Raw genomic sequence first — 21,048 nt, forward strand, 5'->3', positions numbered from 1 at the left:
AAAAGACAACAAAATTACAAAGACAATGCAAGTTTAATGCTAACTTTATTCTTCAGTTTATTTATGAAAAGATCAGACAGTTACACTTACTTGTTGCACTGGATGGGGTGCTCACATGGAGTTGCTCCAAGGACCCAGTCTGAGACAGTAAAAAGCCTCATAAAATCAAGCAAACCAAACATAATGAAATGTTCCAAAAGTACATTTTTTGAGAATGTTCATAAAAAGAAATGTTCAGCAAAAAAACACACACACACACACACACACACACACACAATACATATACATATCCACGCAAACACACACAAAAAAAGAAAACCAAGTAATAAATCTGGGAATGACAGACCTGTGACTGAGTGCTGAGTATTTCTTGAGCTTTCTTTACTATAGCTCTCAGCTCCTCAACAAATTTCTCTTTCTCAGGTTCAAGGACAAAATCCTCCTCCACCTATACAAAACACAGTGAGAGGAAATTGAAGGTATGAAGACATTCTTTAAATGGAAAAGCAACTGGCCAGGATCAGTTATCAGAAATTCTATTATGTTGCTTCGTAAGAACATATTTCACCATGTAATCTGCAATGTCTTCAGGTGCATCTCCCTCAATGTCAAACTTGAATGTGACCATCTTGTTGCTGTGAGTCTCCAACTGACACTCTACCATGTTGTCCCCTGTGCCTGACACCTACAATATAGACAGTAATCATAAAATATGATTCAATTACTTAAATTAAAAGTGAATTTCAGAAGATATTACAAATATAGTGATTTATATACCTGCAACATGCTTAGTTGAAAATGAGTTTTTTCAGTCTTTTGACAGGAGGATCTCCTCTGATTTTTTATCTTATCTAGCTTTCCACAGACCCACAGTGATTGGGGCTCATCTCCATGGGCAGGAAAAGAGCTGGATTTATAAAAGTAAAAAAAGTGTTTGTGCACAGATAAATGTATATCAAAAATGTCAAAAAAGTACACAAAACTACTTTTTTTTTTACCCAGATGAAGAGCCCCTGTTGGCAGACTGATGTGGGCTCTCCTGTTTAGACAGAGAACAGACAAACAAACAAACAAACAAACAAACAAACACAGGAACCACCACATACCAACAGAAAAACAAAAACAAAACATCAGTTATGTAATGAGCTGTGCAAATAATAATAATAATAATAAGTAAAATGAGAAGCAATGTATTATACAATACATTGTGTAAGCCAAAAACAAAATAACTGTCCTGATTTCAAGAGACAAAATTAAGTTTGATTTTTGAAAGTAATACTTTGGTTTTGCAGGCGTTAAGACGTGTTAAGAAGTAGTGGGTCTTGCATCTCAAGTTAACAGAGTTAGAAGAGATAGATGTTTGTTTGTCTTCTACCTTTATTAATCTGTTCTGCAGAACCCTCATATACACGTATATGGGTCACTTTTATATATTTGAATAAACTCGCTGGTCAAAAATGCTCACTGCTAACATGCTGTATATTTGTAACTAATATAAAGTGTTTTTGTACCTGAGCAATGCCCAGCAATGCAGCATCACTTTCTGCCAGCGAGGTGGTGGGCAACACCGAGCCATTAGAATCATGGGACTGTGAAGCATTGACTGTAGGAGGGGAATCGGGGATCATGTCAGCAGACCTTGCCTGGTTTAGCTGTGCTTCTGCTGGGACAGGAATATCTGAAACTGGGACAGCTGGTTGTAGGGCTGGGAGAGTGGCAGAGGGCTGAAGGGTAGTATGAGATGGACTTGGGTGGATGTGTGATGGTAAAAAGGCAGCTTGGGAGTACTGAGGCTGCTCGGAACTCCCAGTAGCCTCTATGTGGGTCTGTGCCTGTGCGTTTGAGTGTGCTTGTGAATGCATGTTAGTCTGTGTGTGTGTTTGAGCAGGAAGTGTTTGTTTCTGCTGGCTCTGGGGCAAGGGACCCGAGACCACCTGACTGTACAGAGGTACCGTTCTAGCTTGGGTCTGAGGTACCTGACTGGGAGCAATGTGCACCGGTAGCATATGTTGGAGCACTGGTTGAGACTGACATGGTTGTTGGTGGAGATCTTGTTGTAGAACAGCATTAGGTGGCAGAAGCTGCTGCACAGGTTGGGTCTGATGTTGATGGTGGAGCGGTTGCTGCACATGGTGAGCTGGAGGCAGTTGCTGCTCCTGCTGTTGGGTAGCCTGAGGTTGCACTGGAGGCATGGGCAGCAAGACCGGCTGCATCGAGGCCACACTGACTTGATGTTGCTGAGCTTGGATGACTGGAGGAGCCTGCATTTGTGATTGGTTTGTCTGTTGTAAATAGCACTGCATTGATGAAGCAGCCATTGGGTTGATGGTAGGGGCATGTGACACCGGAGACAGTACTGCTTGCTGATATTGCTGCACCGGTGCAGGATGTTGTTGTTGTTTCACAGATTGCGTGAGGTCTAGCTGAACAGACTGAATAGTTTGCGGACCGACAGGTGCTTGAGCATATTGTGTGGGCATAGGTGTAGAAGCAGCCGGCACTGCAGCATGAACAAGAGGCGCAGATGCAGGTGACCCTACCACGACTTGACACTGGAGAGAAGTTGCAGCTTGAGGTGGTACAAGTTGAGTGGTGGATGGTAGGGTTTGCCCTTGTGAGACAATTTGTGTTGGAGTTGGGACAAAAGAATGAAGGGGTTGTGGTGTAGGAACTTGGGTTGGAGATGTGATTTGTTGAGTTGGTTGTGGAACCTGCAGCTGGCCTGCTTGAAAATGGCCTTCAATGGACTGCGGCACAGGATGACTTTGAGTCTGCAGGGTAATCTGACCATAAATTCCAGGGTCCCCTTGACTCTGGATTTGTACTTGCGCTGAAGGTTGAGCCGACATTTGAGGTGGTACCTGTTGCTGTATGAGCACTGGGGCTGGAACCTGACTAGGTATTTGAGCACTAACCATTTTTGGTACGGCTTGAACCAGGCTTGGAGCTTGTAACTCTACCAGAGAAGGTCTATGCGATGCCTGAGGAAGGATGGCTTGTTGCTGCTGAATCAAGACCTGTTGCTGTTCAGTTTGTTGTTGAGAAAGATGGGGTTGAGGGGGCATTATTTGTTGAGAGTGCTGCATTTGACTAATCTGTTGGACCATCTCAGGAGGATGTGATTTCCCTAGATTTGCCTGATCTACCAGAGCTGCATGATGCTCTATATGCGGTTGCTGCATCAAAACTTGCTGCAGTTGTTTCTCGGCTTGTAGAGCTTGTTGTCGCTGTAATTCAATCTGGTGTTGTTGCATCAGAAGATGTTGCTGCATCTGTGACTCTCTCTGTTGTAGCAATGTCTGTTGTTGCTGCTCAGTCTGTTGTTGAAATATCTGCTGCTGCAATTGTTGATCTGTCGGCTTCTGTAACTGCGGCTGTTGCTGTAAAGCATGTTGCTCTATCTGCTGAGGCTGCTGGCGTATTAAAGTTTGTTGCTGTTCAATGTGTTTCTGCTGTTGCAGCTGTAGCAGTACCTTTTGCTCTAATTTTTGCTGCTGCTGAATGAGTGCTTGCTGCTGCTGCTGTTGTTGCTGCTGTTTAAACAAAGCCTGCTGTTGCTGCTCCAACTGTTGCTGATGTAAAAGCGCTTGTTGCTGCTTTAACTGTAGTTGCTGTTGTTGTTGTAGCAAAGCTTGCTGTTCCAACTGTTGTTGCTGCAGAAGAGCCTGTTGTTGTTCACGCTGCTGCTGCTGCAATAATGCTTGTTGTTGCTCCAGCTGCTGTTGCTGAAACAAAGCCTGTTGTTGTTGTCTTTGTTGTTCCACCTGTTGCTGTAAAATGGCTTTTTGCTGCTGTTCGATTTGCTTCTGTTGCTGTAATGCTTGCTGCTGCTGCTCAATCTGTTGCTGTACTGCCAAGTTTTGTTGTTGCTGCAGAAGAATTTGTTGTTGCTCAACTTGTTGTTGTGGCTGAATATAAATTTGCTGTTGATGTTGTTGCTCTATTTGATTTTGCAAAGCAGCCTTCTGTTGCTGCTCAATCTGTTGCCTAATCAGAAGTTGCTGTTGTTGTTGCTCTGTCAATTGCAATGGCTGCTGGATGGTTTGAAGTACCGGTGGCTGTTGCACCATGGTTTTCATCATGTTCTGCTCTTGTGATTCAGCTATTTGTTGCACATAAACGTGCTGTGCCTGTTGTTGTTGAGTTTGGTGTTGATATTGTTCTACTGAGGATTGTTGTACTGACAGCTGATGCTGCTGAACTTGCTGTTGTATCACAACTTGTTGTTGGGGATTGCCTGGAGGTTGTATGTACACCTGCTGTTGTAAATCACTTTGCTGTGGATTGGTCATTGTTGGCGGTTTCTGCTGTGGCAAAGGGATATATGGCTGCTGAGATGCACTGGAATGTGATGGCTGTTCCTGCAGAACCATCTGAGGTGGTTCTATATTCTGTGGCTGTTGCAACAAAACGGCCATATTTTGAACCTGGTCAGTCGGCTGTGGCAACAACACGGTCTGGTGCTGCTGCATTATATTTGCCTGTTTTTGTGGTGTTGCTTGCTGGATGTTCATTTGCAATGTTCCGGGCAATTCTGACATCACCTGCTGTTGTGTCTGAACAATAGTTTGCGTGGGCAAAACATCAGTAGGTTGAACAGAAGCAATACTAGTTTGGGTTTGCATGGGTGGCATGTTGCTGCCTGCTGATGCTATGGGTTCTCCAGCTGGGATGGAGGAAGTGAGTACGGTCATAGGTGCCTGGGGTGATATTGGTGGGATATATGACTGCGACTGTACAAGAGAACTGTGGGGAGTGGAAGCATCAGCGGGTCGGGAGTGTAACATTTGCGAGGATGTAACATCTGTTGAGTATGGTGGAAGGGGCTGGTGGGAAAAAACACATTTGGAAATTATTTGGGAAGGATGAACAGGTCAGAGCATGGAGTTGGGTAGCAAGTAGTGGTGGGAGGGAGGGAGAAAAAGAGAGAGCGAAGCATTAGTGCACTTCATTAATCATCCAAAGGAAACGAGACATTTTGGAAAGCAAAAGACATTAAACAACATTCTGCACGTGCAGTTATTAGGTTATTTTTAGACAGTTCAGACTTCAGACTATGATCAAAGCTGTTTTTATTTTTTGATTATAAGCCACATCAGATCAGAGGCAGCTGTATTCCAAGAATGAAATACATTATAGATGGTGTTTAGGTCAGACCAATCCACCACCACTAAAGCTGCACTATACTAAAAGCATAAAAAAAAACACCTTTAAGTCACAACGCATTCCAACTGGTAAATATTGGCCCTACAATAGACTTCATTCAGAGCAGCGCCATGACAGGAATGAAAGCAAGGTTGTGAGGGATAGATTTACCTTGTTTTTAATGACATCTGCAGTAAAAAGTAATGTATACATTCCTTGGAAAGATATTTTTGCAGTTTGTGTTTTGTCAGCAGAACAATCCAAAAACATTAAATAACTGTACAACCTACTGAAGATACATACAGTACGTCTATACCTCACAGCATCGCTTTCATTTCTGTTAAAAGGCAAAGATGGTACTGTTGTAAATAAAGATCTATGCAGCAAGGTTTTGAATGACTGCAGCGCGCTATGCCAACTTTTCAGAGTTTGATAAAAACAAAAATTTGTACTTGATGTGAACAGCTGTGGGTCTACTTTTGCAGTCCGTGCACAGATGTTTTATTTTGCACCATGTGAATAGGTTTTAATTCAGAAATATTTTAAAATTCACTGCCTCAGGAAATTAATTTCCATTTGATAATTTGTAAACTTGTAGCTTTTTTCCTCAAATACTGTTGCTAGCAGATCTGTATTTTCATCTGTATTCTTGACTTGACAAATGTCTTACTGTCTATCACAATAAAATTGTATATGACAATAAAAGTAACTATGAAAAATATTCAAGAAATTCAAGGACTAAATACAGCAAATACAACCATTATTTCTTTCAAATTATCAGCTCATATGGTTCCATGTAGAGTAGAGTGAACAACAAATATGTTCTCTGGACCAAACATTAAAAATGTAGGTCAGTGAACATCATGTAACTCAGCACATGACCTAAATCAAAGTCACAGACTGCACAGAGATTTCTTATGAAATTCAATTCAGTATTTTGGTAACAGAATGCCATTATTGCAACATACATTTTGACAAAAGGCACAGAACTTGAAGAGTGAAATACTCTAGCAGTCCCTCAACATAATTCACTAAAATAACATAACATTTGACACTAAATTAACCTAGTGTCCCTGGATTTATTTGCTTTAGATATTAATTATTGTGTCCAGTGCAAGAGTGAACTGAGAGAAGTGGAATAACACAGCAAAGCTGGACACAAGGGAGACAATCACCTGAGAATATTGTTGAGGCAGACTTAATGGGACCTGTGATGCAATAGTGACTGGTTGAACGAAAGTCTGTGCCACAGGAATGTTAGGAGCCCCACCACCACTTTGGCCAATGGAAATGCCAGATATCCCACCATTCTGGCCAATAGGCACATTTGGAACCCCTCCGCTCTGACCAATAGAGAGCAGCTGGGGGTGAGATATAACCCCTGCTGCTTTCACTCCCTAAATAAAGGAAACAATTCTTATCCAACTAAAGAGTGCATTCACACAACAATTAGAATTTCAACAGTTTCAAATGAGCAAAAATGGTGGCATCTCGGTAGCTGGGGATGTATGGCACTTAATAAGAAATTTATTTCTGAAGTAAGGATACTTACAGATGTGCCAGTGGGGTAGCTGGTTTGAGCATGAGCACATGGGTTCCCTGACTCAGGTACAGAAAAGGCTTGGCTTTGTCCACTGACAGCAGAAAGACTTTCACCCTCTGAATATGGAAAAGTACAATGTCAAATCAATTTTCATAATTTATGTACCAATTTGGGACAAATAATAGTTACAAGTGCCTGTTAGATCCTGTAAATAAGTCTGTGGTTCTAAATTAACTGTGCACCTGTGAAGCCCATTGCAGTCCCTTGCTGCTGGACATGTTGGTCCACTTCTGGCAGCTCCTCTGCTTCTCCCTGACCTCCAACAGCTGCAGCAGCTGTGCCTTGTGAGGAGGTGGTGCAAGGAGGATGGACATAGGAAAAGGAGGAGGTAAGGACCGTGGAGTCACGGCGCTCATCAAGACTTTGTTGTTGTTGCTGCTGCAGAAGGAGCTGTTGTTGTCGCCGCTCACGGGACTTCTTAATTAGAGTCACCCTGTCTCTGATAGACTTTCCTACCACCTTAGCATCACTTTCATGGAAAAAGCCAGACTTCACCTATAAAAAAGGCAATAGAAATGGAGAATATATATTTAAAAAAATAAAATAGAGGAGGAACGATGTAAGTTTTCTTAAAGAGAGCATTACCAAAAAATTAAAATTCTGTCATAATTTACACACCCTCATGTCATTCCAACTTGGATGGATTTATTTTGTCATTCTCTCTCATCCTTTTTGACTGTCATTTTATTTAAAAGAGCAACAATTATCTTCATTTTTTAAAAAGGAAAAAAAAACTGTACTTTTAACTGAAGTCAAACAAGTTTGGAATGAAATTTTCATTTTGGGATGAACTGTTAATTAAAACAAAATAAATAATGTTTTTGGATCACAATAAATATCACAAATTGTAGTTTCGGTTATTTCTGTTTTTACAGATTTATAAAACAATTTTCCTCCAATCTATTTCTCACCATCTCCAGTGCAACTTCTTCGGCACTGTCATTCTCCAGGTCATAGCTGAACTCGATGGCCTCGTTATCCTTGTGCTTGCCTTTGAGTTTCTTTGGCTCTTCAACCCAGATGCGCAGGGCCAGGCACTCTTTGCAGCCAGTATCTTCTTCTGCAAGCTCCACACGCACACCAGTGTCCTCTGCAAAGAAGGCGTGATTTAGAAGGTCCTTCACTGAGAGCCTAAGGGGAAAAAAAGAGAATGTAGATCACTTTGCATTCTAACTTCACTTACACATGAACTTCCACCATTTAAGTGCTTACCGCTCTAATCGGTTTTGGCGAATACAGCCCTCAATGATTTCCTTTACCTCAGGGTCATTTACTTTGTCAAAACTGGCAGGCTTGATACCCTGCAAAGAGAGAAAATGTTGTGTTAATCCCACACATTATTCCAACACCTGGATGCTATGTGCATACACAAATTGTGTATTTAAATATAATTAATAATGACAATAGGGTGAATTCACTAAGAATTAATTTTGCCTGCTGAGAGTAAGGGTTATTTGCACATCTTTGTTAAACAATTTTGCCTGGCTCAATTCCCAATATTGTGGGAATGTTTTGAGTGTCAGACCATGGTCTAGTGCAGTGGTTCCCAAACCGGTCCTGGAGGACCACCAGCCCTGCACATTTTTTTATGTCTCCCTCATCAGACACACCTGATCCAACTCATCAGCTCATTAGTAGAGATGGCAGACCTGAAGTGGGTGTGTCTGATGAGGGAGACATACAAAATGTGCAGGGCTGGTGGTCCTCCAGGACAGGTTTGGGAACCACTGGTCTAGTGTACTTTACTGAATGTGTACAGCATCATAACACATTGTATTGAACTGGCTCTTGAAAACGCTGGACTACAACACGTCAAAAAAAATGCTCTGCATAATTCAGTGAATTCACCCGATAATAATCTACAAACTAAAAGTCATATAAAGACTTACACTGGTGACTTTGCGATAGATCTGTGCAGCATTTTGGCATTCTGAATATGGGTACTCTGAGGTAGCCATTTCTAGCATGCACATGCCAAAGGCATAGACGTCTACTGACTCGTCATAGTGCTCCTCGTACATCTCTGGGGCCATGAACTCCGGAGTACCTAAGAAACCAATAAAACATTAATTTGACATCCAATCTCTTTTGTCATGTTTGCTAGCTTTGTCTTCTGTTGCTATGATAAAAACTAAAATCTGTTAAACTAATTTCTTCTTTTCTCCTTGACAACAGCCAATCAATGCACAAGTCGTCACGAAAACATCTGAAGCCTATAAATGTGCATCCTCCATATGTGAAGCTTTTTTTAACCACAAAACAAGTCCAAATAATTTCACTCAAATTCAACTGCAAAACACAACTATATAATCTCTGAAACAATCAAAAAGGCCTTGAATCAGTTGTGTATCTTTACCTGGCTTGATCTCACAATTACTGAAATTCAAATGAAGCATTTTAGCCATTGCAAGCTGAAATCATCATCTATCTAGCACCTTGGTGCTTTCACGGATCTTGTTAATCATGTTAGCCTTTGCAGTGACCTATATCTAAGTAATACTTGCAATATTTGAATACTTTTTCCAAAAATGCTGCTGGGAGTATTTACCCTGTTAAATCCTTTTTTATGTTTGTACTAATGTGAACATCTGGCGTGCTAACTTTCCTCTTAGCAAATATAATTTTTTTTTTTTTAAATCAATAGTATTGACGTTTTGATGTGTGCACACATTGCGGTCAATAATGTGGAACAGCGAGCAGTGCCCTTTAGTGAGCTCCAAAGTGGCAATACGAGTTAAGACAGCTAAAGAGACAAAGAAAGCAAGAATATACCTTTTCTTGGATCCTTGACATTAGGGCTGGGCGATAAAATGATAACAATAATTATCACAATTTAATTTTCCTATAAAATAACGCAAGTTTGATAAGTGTTCAATACAACGTTTATGCAAAAAGCAAATAATGCTGTGCCTGTGCCAATACCATTTTGCCTAAGTGATAAGTACTGCCATTTCTGTTGCTTTTCAAGAAATATTAAAGGTGCCCTAAGAATGGAAAACTGTATTTACTTTGGCATAGTTGAATAATAAGAGTTCTGTACATGGAACTTACATACCATGAGCCTCGAACACCATTGTCATTTGACTCCTTCATTTGTAAATCTTGTGCTTTCATAAGACCACTGAAAGACAGGTTAATCCCAACATAACACTGACTGTGATGTAACAGTCGGGATCCTTAATATTTATGCCTCCCCAAATTTGCATATAACCAGCCCATGTTCAAGGCCAGGCAGTATTAACATGGACCTGCCCCAAATCAACAGAAGTTCTGCAGGTATTGTGAAGATGAGGACAATATAGTGAAAACGGCAGATCATCAATAAAAATGTTATGTTCCAGGCTGTGCAGGGGATGTGAGCACTTTTTATACCCTTTCCACAGAACAGAATTGTCTACAGGTATGGTTGACTTTCATCTATAACAGGATACAGCAATAACTGAATTAAAATTGTTAGTTTGCTGTGACTAGTGTCAATTTGATTGACAAAGTGTCAAGCGAAAATATGATGAAAAATGTTCATTGACAATCTATTTTTTCACGACTAAGACAAGACAAGATGACATTGACAAACGTCCTTAACTAGCCTAGAAATCTAGACACACCCTAGCGGCAGCAAATCTAATCTTCCGTGAGTATCGTCTAGCAACTCTCAATACACGTCTGAGTTGTAAAATCCAAAATGGTAATGTCAATCATATTGAGTCGGTAGGCGGGGCTTAACATAATGACGGGCCGGGTTGCGCTTGCGTGCTACTAATAAACACAGAAGCTGGCAAACGGCGGTCTTTCGAATCAGCTTTGACCGAGACTCTGGAAGACTTGGAGTTAAGCTTTTCTCTGACAAAAGAACAAAGAATGGCACTGAAGTCATTCTTAAAAAGGGAAGATGTGTTCTGAGTTTTGCCGACCGGATACAGCGAATGTTTAATCCCTCAACAAGCTCTGCTTCACCTTCGTTGCTCTGGTTGTTTGTAGCGCTATCCTATTGCGTGCAGAGTTTATCCCGCCCCTCGGATTGAGCCCTGTTAATGGTGAGTTTTCAGACTAAACATCTTGATGTGGGTCTTGCTTGTCAGGTAACACCTAGATAAACACTTTACAGTCAGTTTTATGACTAAGTCATTCTCTTCAAATACTATTGAAGTTAGAAACGTATACCAATGTTTCACGTAACTTTAGAGACGGTCCCTAAATTCGCGAACGTCAAGCAGACTTTATGCCAGTCATATAAGATGCGCTAGTTCTGCTGTGAAGTATTTTCGGGGCTGAAATAGAACAAAAATTGCCAATCACTGTATGCTGAATGAATCTCCTGCGCAGTACATCGCACAATCTTCTCTGCTTTTAGTGTAGAGCTGTGTGCGCTTTGAACAAAACTTCGGCTAATCTGAACGCCTCTGATTATAATATTCATAAACTCAATAGAAACACGCGTGATACACAATGCGATTATAACAAATGGATTTTGAGAAGACCATAATAAGTTCAAAGTGGGTGGCTAGTGTGAGTGTTACACGCGCCACAGCCGACACACACCCGCAGATGGCGATTGTTAATGTCATTTAACCTAGTCTTGTCTGAACTTATCTGCTTTTTTGAATGTTTGATTGCGTTCGGTGTGTATGACGCGAGGGAGCGTCCACCTCTCTGAATTACGGTTTTGCAACCATCGTCTTGCTCTGCGGTGTATGGCTAGCCACAATGCTGCTCAATGCTATCGTGCTATCTGGCTGCAAACTGAGGAATGGATTTCATGAGCAGGGGCTTGTCTCATAACTCTGTGTCTCATTGAGCTGCACCTCCGTTCAGGAAATCCATTCCATAGTTTGCAGCCAGCTAGCAGACAAGCAGGCAGGAGTCATTTCAGCAGACAACGTTAAGGCGCAGACATGGCTCATGGATATCGGATTTCTCCACTGGTTGGATCGGAAAAATTATACGTTCGATATGTGAATTACGCTGGTATCGGTCCCCGATACCGATACTGGATCGGATCGGCCCCATCCCTATTTGAAACTGTTGAACTCAATTCTTATCTGACTAAAGAATACATTCACACAACAATTTGTTTTCTTTTTTTAGGGAGAGAAAACAACGATGGTGTAAGGAACCTACTGTAATTGCTCAGTCTATTATTATTCTTCTTCTCCGAAATAAATCACATTTTTGAGGGCCTTAATATGCTCGAAAAATCAGGAAACTTTGCACACGCATCAGAAGTGGTGAAAATGTATGTATGATAAATATGAAATTCAGTAGACACATGTAATAGCCAAATATCTACAAAAAAGTCATTAAGTTGTCATTTCCAGATGTTGCCATTTCCATATTTGGACAGTCTAATCTTAAGGCCTTGGTGATGTTAAATTGCAAATATCTTGAGTTTTCACTGAAGGGCGTGTTTAATTAATGTTTTTGAAAGAAGTATCTTATGCTCATCAAGCATGCAGTTATTTGAACAAAAATACAGAGAGAAAACTGAATTTTCATCAACCATTACTTCATGTATTCATCTAAGAATCCTGAAAAAAGTAATCCAATACATTTTGGTCCAAAAATGACAAAAACTACGACTTTATTCAGCATGGTCTTCTCTTCCTTGTTTGTGTTCAAACCTCAAATAAAGATTCAAACGGTTATGAATCAGTGAATCGATCAATGATTCGGATCGCATGCCAAACTGCTGAAATCACATGACACTGGCAATCCGAATCATTGATCATTTCACTGATTGAAGCATTGAAGCTGAGTCTTGTGTCTAAAAAAGCTTTTCTTTGACTAACAAGGACGTTTTTAGCTCTGAAATTATATTCTGAAACTCTGAAAGGATATTCTTATATTACCATGACCTTTTATATATATCAAAAGCTCAAGGGAAAGTTGATTTCCCAATTCATCACCCATTTAATTTCATCAAGTTCACATGCAGGTGTTCTTCTGGCGTCGCGTGTGAAATGTCTTCATTCCAGGTACAGTCAGTGGCATATGTTTCAGCATGTCATATGAATATAATTTCATGGGTTTTATTTTTTTCAAATGCCAAATAATCACAATGCTCACGTTTATAAGCCAGCGTCATTATAGTAGTCTATTGGTTACCGTTTTACAGAATCTATATGATATTTCAATTCAACGTTTTAGTGGTAGGTAATCACCATAACAAGCATGACAGCATCGGTCGGGCACGCCTCCTTCAGCTCACGCCAACGAGCAAACGCTGGTCACATGTTGATCCTCGTCCTGCCTTTAATCCCATCACTTTTTCGTTTCCTCTTATTGCTTTCCTCCAACAAAACCTTTTCTTTCTTATTTGTCTGTGCTGCTTCGGACATGACTATATTATCCGACGAACAAAGTTGGGCTCGCACGTCCGAATGTAAGGAAGTGTGGGTGTTGGTGGAAGTGACGTATATGCCGTAAAGCATTCGAATTTTGTAGTTCTTTTTTTTCTCGGGTTACTACCCGAAACCCGAAGTTTAAAAGTACGATTAAAAACGATACAGACCCCATCAAGCTATGGGAGACGTGTCATTCAACCTATTGTAAGTCGATGTATCATCACAAGTCACGAGTCTTGAAAATATATTATGAAGGTTGAAAAGTTACCTAGTGCTGATTTAAGTGAACTTTAAACAGTTGAGAAATATTTTTTTTTAAACATTTTTTAAAGGTTGCCATGACAGGAAAAAGGTTGGGAAACACTGATCTAACTGACAACCGGTAGAAAGTGACATGATTTACAGCAATAAACGCTAGCAAGATATAAAGTCATTTTATGAGAAACCAGAGACTGTTATCTACAGATAAAGAATAATAACAGAAACAATGAATGGAGAGTTTCATCGTGTTGACTTTCGTAAACGAACGCTACACAGAGTTTGAAAGCTGAATGGAGAGTGACTGAGCCGCAGAGGAGGGAAGCATGCATTGATGTGAACTTGAGTTTAATGACTAAAATATTTATCTGTACCTCACATTAAACTATGGAATGGCTTCAGAACACTTATAATATAGTGCTTGAATCGTTATGATGCTTTATAATGTTTTTATGCCTTTTGTGGGGCACTGGAGCTTAACAATAACACAGAATATTATACGCACAGTATCTAATTTGGATCGGTCCTGTCTGACCGATACCCGATAGGGCAAATAATGGCAGATCGGAGCCGATACAGATCCTGCGTATCGGATCGGTGCATCCCTAATTATCACCCAGTCCTACTTGACAGACATCGTAATTACAGGCACTAGTGTGGAAGACCCGCACCCCATTCAGGAAAAATGTCTCACCAAAAGGCTATAAAAAAGTCCATCACATATAAAAGAACAACTTCTACTATACGCAGGAAACTAAATAAAATAAAAACACATACCTATGACACTCTTGGCAAAAGATGTCCGCATGAGGGTGGCAAGGCCTAGGTCACCGATCTTCACTGATCCGGTCGGACCAGTGATGAAGATATTGTCACACTTGAGGTCACGGTGCACAATAGGTGGAGTACGAGTGTGTAGGAACTGAAGACCCTTTAGGATTTGCCTGCACCAGCTGCGTAGAACCTTGGGCTTCATCACCTTAAAGCGCTTAAGGTACCTGAAGCACAGAAAAAGTCATGAGTTCAGAATGAAGAAATGTGCACCCTTGGATGTTGATAAATAGTATAAATCTTGGCATGGAAGCCTAAATAGTAAAAAAACAACAAAAACTAATTAGTACCATTTTGCATGCATTCCAGAAAAAGCTTCCGATGGGGGAGGGGTTTTGCCCCCCTCATTTAAAATTCTATTTCTTTCTTTCTTTCTTTCTTTCTTTCTTTCTTTCTTTCTTTCTTTCTTTCTTTCTTTCTTTCTTTCTTTCTTTCTTTCTCTTTCTTTCTCTCTCTTTCTATCTATAATTCATAATATAATATTAGTATATTAATAATATTAATACATTCAACTACAAAGAGGTACAATTTCAAATGTAAAGATACACACGTTTTGAGTGTTCCTGATGTCATGAGCTCAGTCACTAGGACGATGCACTTCTTGCCTCTAAGAACAGACTCCCAGGAATCATAGAAACGCACAATGTTGGGGTGCTGTAGACCCTTCAGCATTTCAGCCTCCTCTTTAAATCGCTGCTGCTCCGCCTTGGTAAGCTTTCGATCCTGACACATAAACAAACACAAAACATTAAATACTGTATTAAATGATAGTAAAATGCTAATTTGATGATCATGATAAAACAAAACAAAAAACAACAACAACAAAAACATTAAAATAGTTGAACTCTTTCTGGTCTGCATCTTTACTTCACAATAAAAACTTATGAGAAAAATAAATAAATAAATAAATAAATAAATACATTTTAAAAAATCCCACTAACTGGGATAGGAAGAGGAAAAAAGCAGATGAAGTAAACTACAGATATGTCTGAAACAATTATGACTCTACTTTTAAGCAAAAAATGAACAGCTCTTGATTCAACATCCTCTTCATGAAAGACATCATTATGTCCACACCTAAAAGTGCTCTCAACTGTCCCATTAATCATGCTAATGACCAAGTCATAAATACTATTAACTAATCTGTGATTTCATATAAATGTGATTTAAATTATCACAGCAAAGTACTCATAAATTATCTTGTATTGCCTCATTAATTATGAATGTCAGCATACCATGATAGCACAGCAGACATCCAGTCACTTGCTGCTGAGAGAAAATGAGTTCCCCTTTAAAAAATGTGCTGCGAGAGAGGAATGTTCAAAGCTTTGTATCCATTCAGTTTTACTGCAAGAATGTAACCCTCCCAAATACGCAATGTTATGTCGGTCATCAGCGAATCTACCATCTTTGGTGGTTTCAATACAGCACTTGTGCCAAGTGGGGTGAAGAGAGAGATATTTGGAGGTGTATTCTGAAGGCTGATCACAGCAAAACATTTGGTTCAGCATGGGCACATGCACTTAGCGCAGCCACATAGACAGTACACTACCAACCAATGGTCACCAGGTGGCGCCGGCAAATAGGAGATGCATGACAGGCAGGCAACACCCAGCATTAGCCTAAAAATGACATTTCAGCCACAGCGGCCACCATGACCAGATTGCCCCAGTGCCCCAGCCGGATGTTGATTAAATCCCTTGGCTGGCACACGAAAATGACACAGACAATACCAAGCACACACTCACTCCACTGGCAAAAAGCACACATGCTTATGCAGAAATGCATCATACTGCTGATGCTTAACTATGCTCACCGTGAACAACACCACTATACTAAGAAAGATATATTAATGCATCAAGGCTTCGTCTAATATAATGCATTTGTTTTTAAAGGAACAGTTTGCCTAAAACTGTATATTCTATCATTATTTACTCACCCTCAGGTCAGTCTAAACCTGTATGACTTTCTTCTGTGGAACACAAAATAAGATATTTTAAAGAATGTTTCAAATGTTTGTGGCAATGAAAAAAAATCAATGGGGTCTAAAACTACCTTTCATTGCATGGACAATGACAAAAAACAACAAAAACACACTAAAACATAATCTTTTGTGTTTCTCAGAAAAATTAATTTAGTCAAGTTTTGAAACAACATGAGGGTGAATAAATTATGACAGAATTTTTATTTTTGGATGAACTACAACTTTAAGACAAGCTGTTCTTTGTCTCTTTTCTCCACTGAATATGAACAGATGTTTAAAAAAAAAAAAAAAGCCCCCAAAAGGCTTGTAATCTTTAATCTGCAAGATGATAAAACATCTCTCTGATTTCTGATTTCATAGGGGAAAAAATATATATATTGTCTGTTTAACTGTGATAGTCTACATTTGGTTCTCACGGGTCATTTGGTAGATGAATACAAATGAAGTATCGAGATTCCTTGAACCTTAGGCTTTGAGTGTTTGTCTGTGTGACCTACATGGATAAAAAAAATCAAAGATGCCTGGGTCAAAGGCCACGACAATAGTTATGTAAGCAACAGTAAAATAAACAGCCAAAAATGCCAGCTTTCACAGCTCGGCAAACTCACTGCATGAGATTTCTAAACATAATCTTACTTTAATTTCTGTAAACAACTTTGCTATGGCCTGCTGTCTATGCATCAACAAAGAGGGATAATCTCTGGAGGCTGTTTTGTGGCGTACAATTGGATTTTCCATGCAATGAGGTTTCTCTCTTGTTAAACCTGTAAATCATGTCATCCTTTTTCTTCTACTGCCTGCTTCTCTCTTAGGCCATCAACTACCTAAATGGTACTTTGAGGAAGTACTCTGTGAAAGTTGAGGCCTTTTGGTTTCTTTTCCTCCTTCCTCTACCAGTTAGTTACTGTGAAAAAAGTGATGCATAATCCAAACACTGGTCATTCACAAAATTCACAAAAGAGTGTTTAAAAGTTTGTGGTCAGAACGTTTATTTGTAAAGACATTAAAGACACAAATTGTTCAAAAGTGACAGTAAAGACATTTATAAATGTTACAAAGATTTATATTTCAAATAAATGCTGTTCTTTTGAACTTCCTATTCAACTTTCTGTTCATTCTGAAGCCTGGAGTTTTATATTATAACAATATTTGAAATATATATAGCTCAAATGCTTTTATCAGTTAATAAAAACAGAACAAGAGTAAATCTGCAATAGTATTATCTGTAGATTATATGTGGTGTTAAATGCTCCTGTGTGCTTGTTTGTACAGTGCAAGGATACTTTTTCATAGTATAAATTCCACTGTAGATATGCGTCCCATGACATTTTTGCAACGCTGCACATGGCATGGCACTTATCTGTAATGTTTAGCCCTGTGTAAGCATTTTCAATAACCAGAATTATTAATAATTAATTTACATTCCGATGAATTTTAGGATCGATCTGGAATCGTTTAGGAAAGCATTATGAGGCATCAGTAAATCGATTTTCCCCCACCTCTTGCATGTACAGAATTAGAGCTGGCATAGTCTAGGTTGTAACCAAATATATTAGATTGGTGTGAACACCAAATTTTTAAGTTTAAGAATGTCTCATTGGAAAAACTCTCACCCTTTCCCATTTTCCATAAAACTATCAACATGAAGCTTATAACAGTTACAAAAAAACCCACACGTCACTAAAAGTACAACCCCATTTCTTGAACTTTGACTGATTGTTTCCAGTGCTACAGCAAGGTTTCTTTGTGTTGACAGATGCTTCCTGTTTTGTGGTGCACTGAATATTCGTGCTGAGCTGTGTATTTTGTGGCTGAAACTAAGCTAACGTGAGAGCATCTGTGCATGTGTGTGTGGTTGTTTGTCCAAGTATCCACGTGCAGTCCTGAACGCTGAGTTAGTGTCTAAGACTGTCTGGGCACCTCTGTCTGTCTGAGTTTCACCGGCCCTTTGCCCTCTTCATAGCACTGCCTTGTACTGGCATTAAAACATTATGTTCAGCAATAGCTAGGAGAAAGTCATTAGTCACATCATGCAAAACAATTGGAGAATGTTTTTGTGCTCAAACTACTGTCTTGTTTTCCGACTGACATTTCCCTTTTTAAGGAATAATATTTAAGGATTAGAACCTGCACTATTTGGATTTCAAAACCCTAAACATTGTAATGAACTGTATTATGAGATGTTGAAAGTCATAAAGAATTTTAATTACACTTAAAGGTATCATGAACTAGCTTTTTTTATTATACTGTTTTTCTGAGGTTGACTTATGACGTTTGCATGGTTTATACATTCAAAAACATCATAACTAATAAGTAATAGGCTATTTTCTACACTGGTTTTGAGGCTCTCTCCAAAACGCTGGGTTTTGATGGGCGGCACCGCACTGAAGAAGTAAACTTTCACTTAGAAGTAAACGCCCATGGCTAGGATTGGGTAAGATTTGCATATTTAATGAGCTTTTCACATGAGGGAGGGATTGTTTTAAAAATGGCCAGAATAATTATCTGACGGGGCTCAGTCTCAAAACTTATTTATCAAACAAACACAATGATTTCTCTCTCATCCACCCATGATTGATAGATTTTTTTTAATTACTTGGCCCGCCCGATCGGTGGATATAAGCCACACACTAACCACACACACATGCAGCGCGTGCTCTTCAAACACAACGGAGATCAAGAAATGTATATTTCACTGGTTAAGATTTACCGGCCTGCCGCCAGGCTTATGTTTTAGTAGCCCGTCTGGAAAACACACAGCCCCGGGACGCTGGTCTTTGCGAGCCCTGGGAGTCTGATCCCGAATTGCAATAAACCCAACAAATATGGAATTCCAGCCAGTGCTAAGATATGTTCTGTTAGACACGTCACAAAAACATATCTGTAACAATGCAATACTATTCGCATATAAAAAACATGTTTTACTCACATAAGTAACCATTCCTGTCACATCCAATATAGAAGGCACAGCGTTGTGTTTTAATTTTAATATGTCTGCAAATACAGTGTCTTGTTTACAAACGATTATCTCGCCATCTTCGGCGTGTTTATTGCTCGATAACACGATCAGTTTAGCTCCACAGGTCGGTGGGCGGGGCTACAGAAGCAGCGTACACATAGAGGCGGCGTTGTAACTTTCTAACACGCCACTGATTTGAGAGCCTCGTTTTCTGGGCCTGGTAAAAGCTTTTCTTTTACTAAAAAGGAAGTTTTCAGCTTTGAAACTTACAGGATATTCTTATATTACCATGACCTTTTATATATCAAAAGCTCAAGGGAAAGTTGATTTCTCAATTCATCACCCCTTTAAAACAAAACAAAACAAAAAGTTAAGTTCACAATTTGCACTAAAGCTTGGTGATGATAATGAGTTTGGATTGCTAAAAGCTGTTCAATATCTATGGCTTAGAAGTCACACAAATGACGGCACACAATGAAACGAGGAACAAACCGGTCAGGCAACCTGTCAACCACACTTTAAACATTATGCAAGTTGAGTTCCCATGTTGAAGATGTGTCTGCCCTTTTGGTAGCGTGTTTGTTCAGTTGTCAGGTGAGACTTCAGTAGCTCAGCCTACTGTAAACAGCGTAAAGCCTAAGCCATCCTGACCCTTTCCACAAAAAGAAACACTTCAGGACCTGTCACCTGTTCGGCCCGAAAAGTCCCAATAAAAAAAACTATGCATGAATGCTTGCTGAGCTCCCGCTTGTGCTGATGAAACAAGAGAGAAAGTATGCCTTAGAACACTGCGCTCATCATGGCTTTTAAACTCTATTTTGCTCTGCCATCCATGTTCACTTATCTAACTGAATTTCTCTGATCCCTATGGATGTTTAAAGTAATCATGACTATCATCTTTTTATTACTGTGCTAGTCGATACACCCTTTGGGTTTTACTGCAATGAAGAGGAAAGGAAGGGTGGATGATCAGCTCGTATTACTAACACATTCACTGTAATTTAGCAGCATGGCAAAAGCAACATAATACCCACCCGTTCAAAGCAACTGTAATGAAGACACATGCCTGTCTGTGTATATGTGTGCGCGCGTCACTGTGAAAAATTGTTTGATCAATAAGTTACAATGTTTTATATTGCTTTAACTCATCAAAATAAGTTAAGCAATTCTCAACTTTTTTTACAAGAATCAACTCATTTAGGCTGAAGGGACTTAAACATGCAAGTTTATTGTACTTAATTTAACGCAGCAATTAGCTTTTTTACAGTGTGAGCAATCCTTAAATAACTGATACGAACAACTGGCTGCATGTCAGAAATATTCCTCAAAAGTCTAAAAGCTACACTGTAAAAAAAAATTATGTCTCCAATTGAATGTTTTCTAGTGACTGATCAAATTTTTCAGTTGGCTGAATTAAAATTCTGCGAATTTATGCATTTTAACATCCCCAGAAATTCAATTCGATCAATTGAAAAATTTAGATGTGATCAGTCACTAGAATATGTTCAATTGGTGACCTGAATTTTTTTTACAGTGTAGACCAGCAATGAATACTACTCAAAGAATCACATATTTCAGAAATAACTGAACAGACTAATGCTTGAGTCACTAAAAACAAATGGATACTTTTGCTGGTATGCTGAGGCAAGCTTTGTGTGTGCATTTGAGCACTTAATATATCTTTTAGGGGCTCATTATGGTTTAGTATTTCTATGTAATCTAGAACAATGTTAGCACTGTTACATATTCTTTCTCAGTCCTGAAACTCAAGCATTTGCCAATTCCTCCTCCCCAGTATTTAAGTAATTACATTTATCATTATTTGTCAAATGAATGACTACTAGGCGACTATAAAAATATAAAGAAGGATGTTATATAATTAATCCTTAACATACAATTGTTTTTGGAGGGGGCGGGGTTTGGGTAG

The 21,048-nt window shown here is 39.4% G+C and overlaps 1 protein-coding gene across 6 annotated transcripts in view; it reads right to left on the bottom strand.

The window, feature by feature from the left end:
- Nucleotides 1–21,048, bottom strand: part of wnk3 (WNK lysine deficient protein kinase 3) — a 57,681-nt gene that overhangs the window by 10,390 nt on the left and 26,243 nt on the right. For 5 of the 6 annotated variants that reach the window (XM_067446159.1, XM_067446157.1, XM_067446158.1 and 2 more), the window contains exons 3-16: nucleotides 14,729–14,901; nucleotides 14,125–14,345; nucleotides 8,638–8,795; nucleotides 7,961–8,049; nucleotides 7,660–7,879; nucleotides 6,931–7,243; nucleotides 6,698–6,804; nucleotides 6,321–6,542; nucleotides 1,512–4,826; nucleotides 999–1,039; nucleotides 778–907; nucleotides 569–685; nucleotides 347–448; nucleotides 91–139 (exon numbers count right to left, since the gene is read on the bottom strand). In XM_067446159.1, coding sequence (XP_067302260.1) covers nucleotides 91–139; nucleotides 347–448; nucleotides 569–685; nucleotides 778–907; nucleotides 999–1,039; nucleotides 1,512–4,826; nucleotides 6,321–6,542; nucleotides 6,698–6,804; nucleotides 6,931–7,243; nucleotides 7,660–7,879; nucleotides 7,961–8,049; nucleotides 8,638–8,795; nucleotides 14,125–14,345; nucleotides 14,729–14,901 — 5,257 coding nt within the window. The remainder of the gene's footprint in view (nucleotides 1–90; nucleotides 140–346; nucleotides 449–568; nucleotides 686–777; nucleotides 908–998; nucleotides 1,040–1,511; nucleotides 4,827–6,320; nucleotides 6,543–6,697; nucleotides 6,805–6,930; nucleotides 7,244–7,659; nucleotides 7,880–7,960; nucleotides 8,050–8,637; nucleotides 8,796–14,124; nucleotides 14,346–14,728; nucleotides 14,902–21,048) is intronic. The other variant, XM_067446160.1, reaches the window with a different exon arrangement.

This window comes from Pseudorasbora parva, chromosome 6 (assembly GCF_024679245.1).
Source record: "Pseudorasbora parva isolate DD20220531a chromosome 6, ASM2467924v1, whole genome shotgun sequence".
Classification (NCBI taxonomy): domain Eukaryota; kingdom Metazoa; phylum Chordata; class Actinopteri; order Cypriniformes; family Gobionidae; genus Pseudorasbora; species Pseudorasbora parva.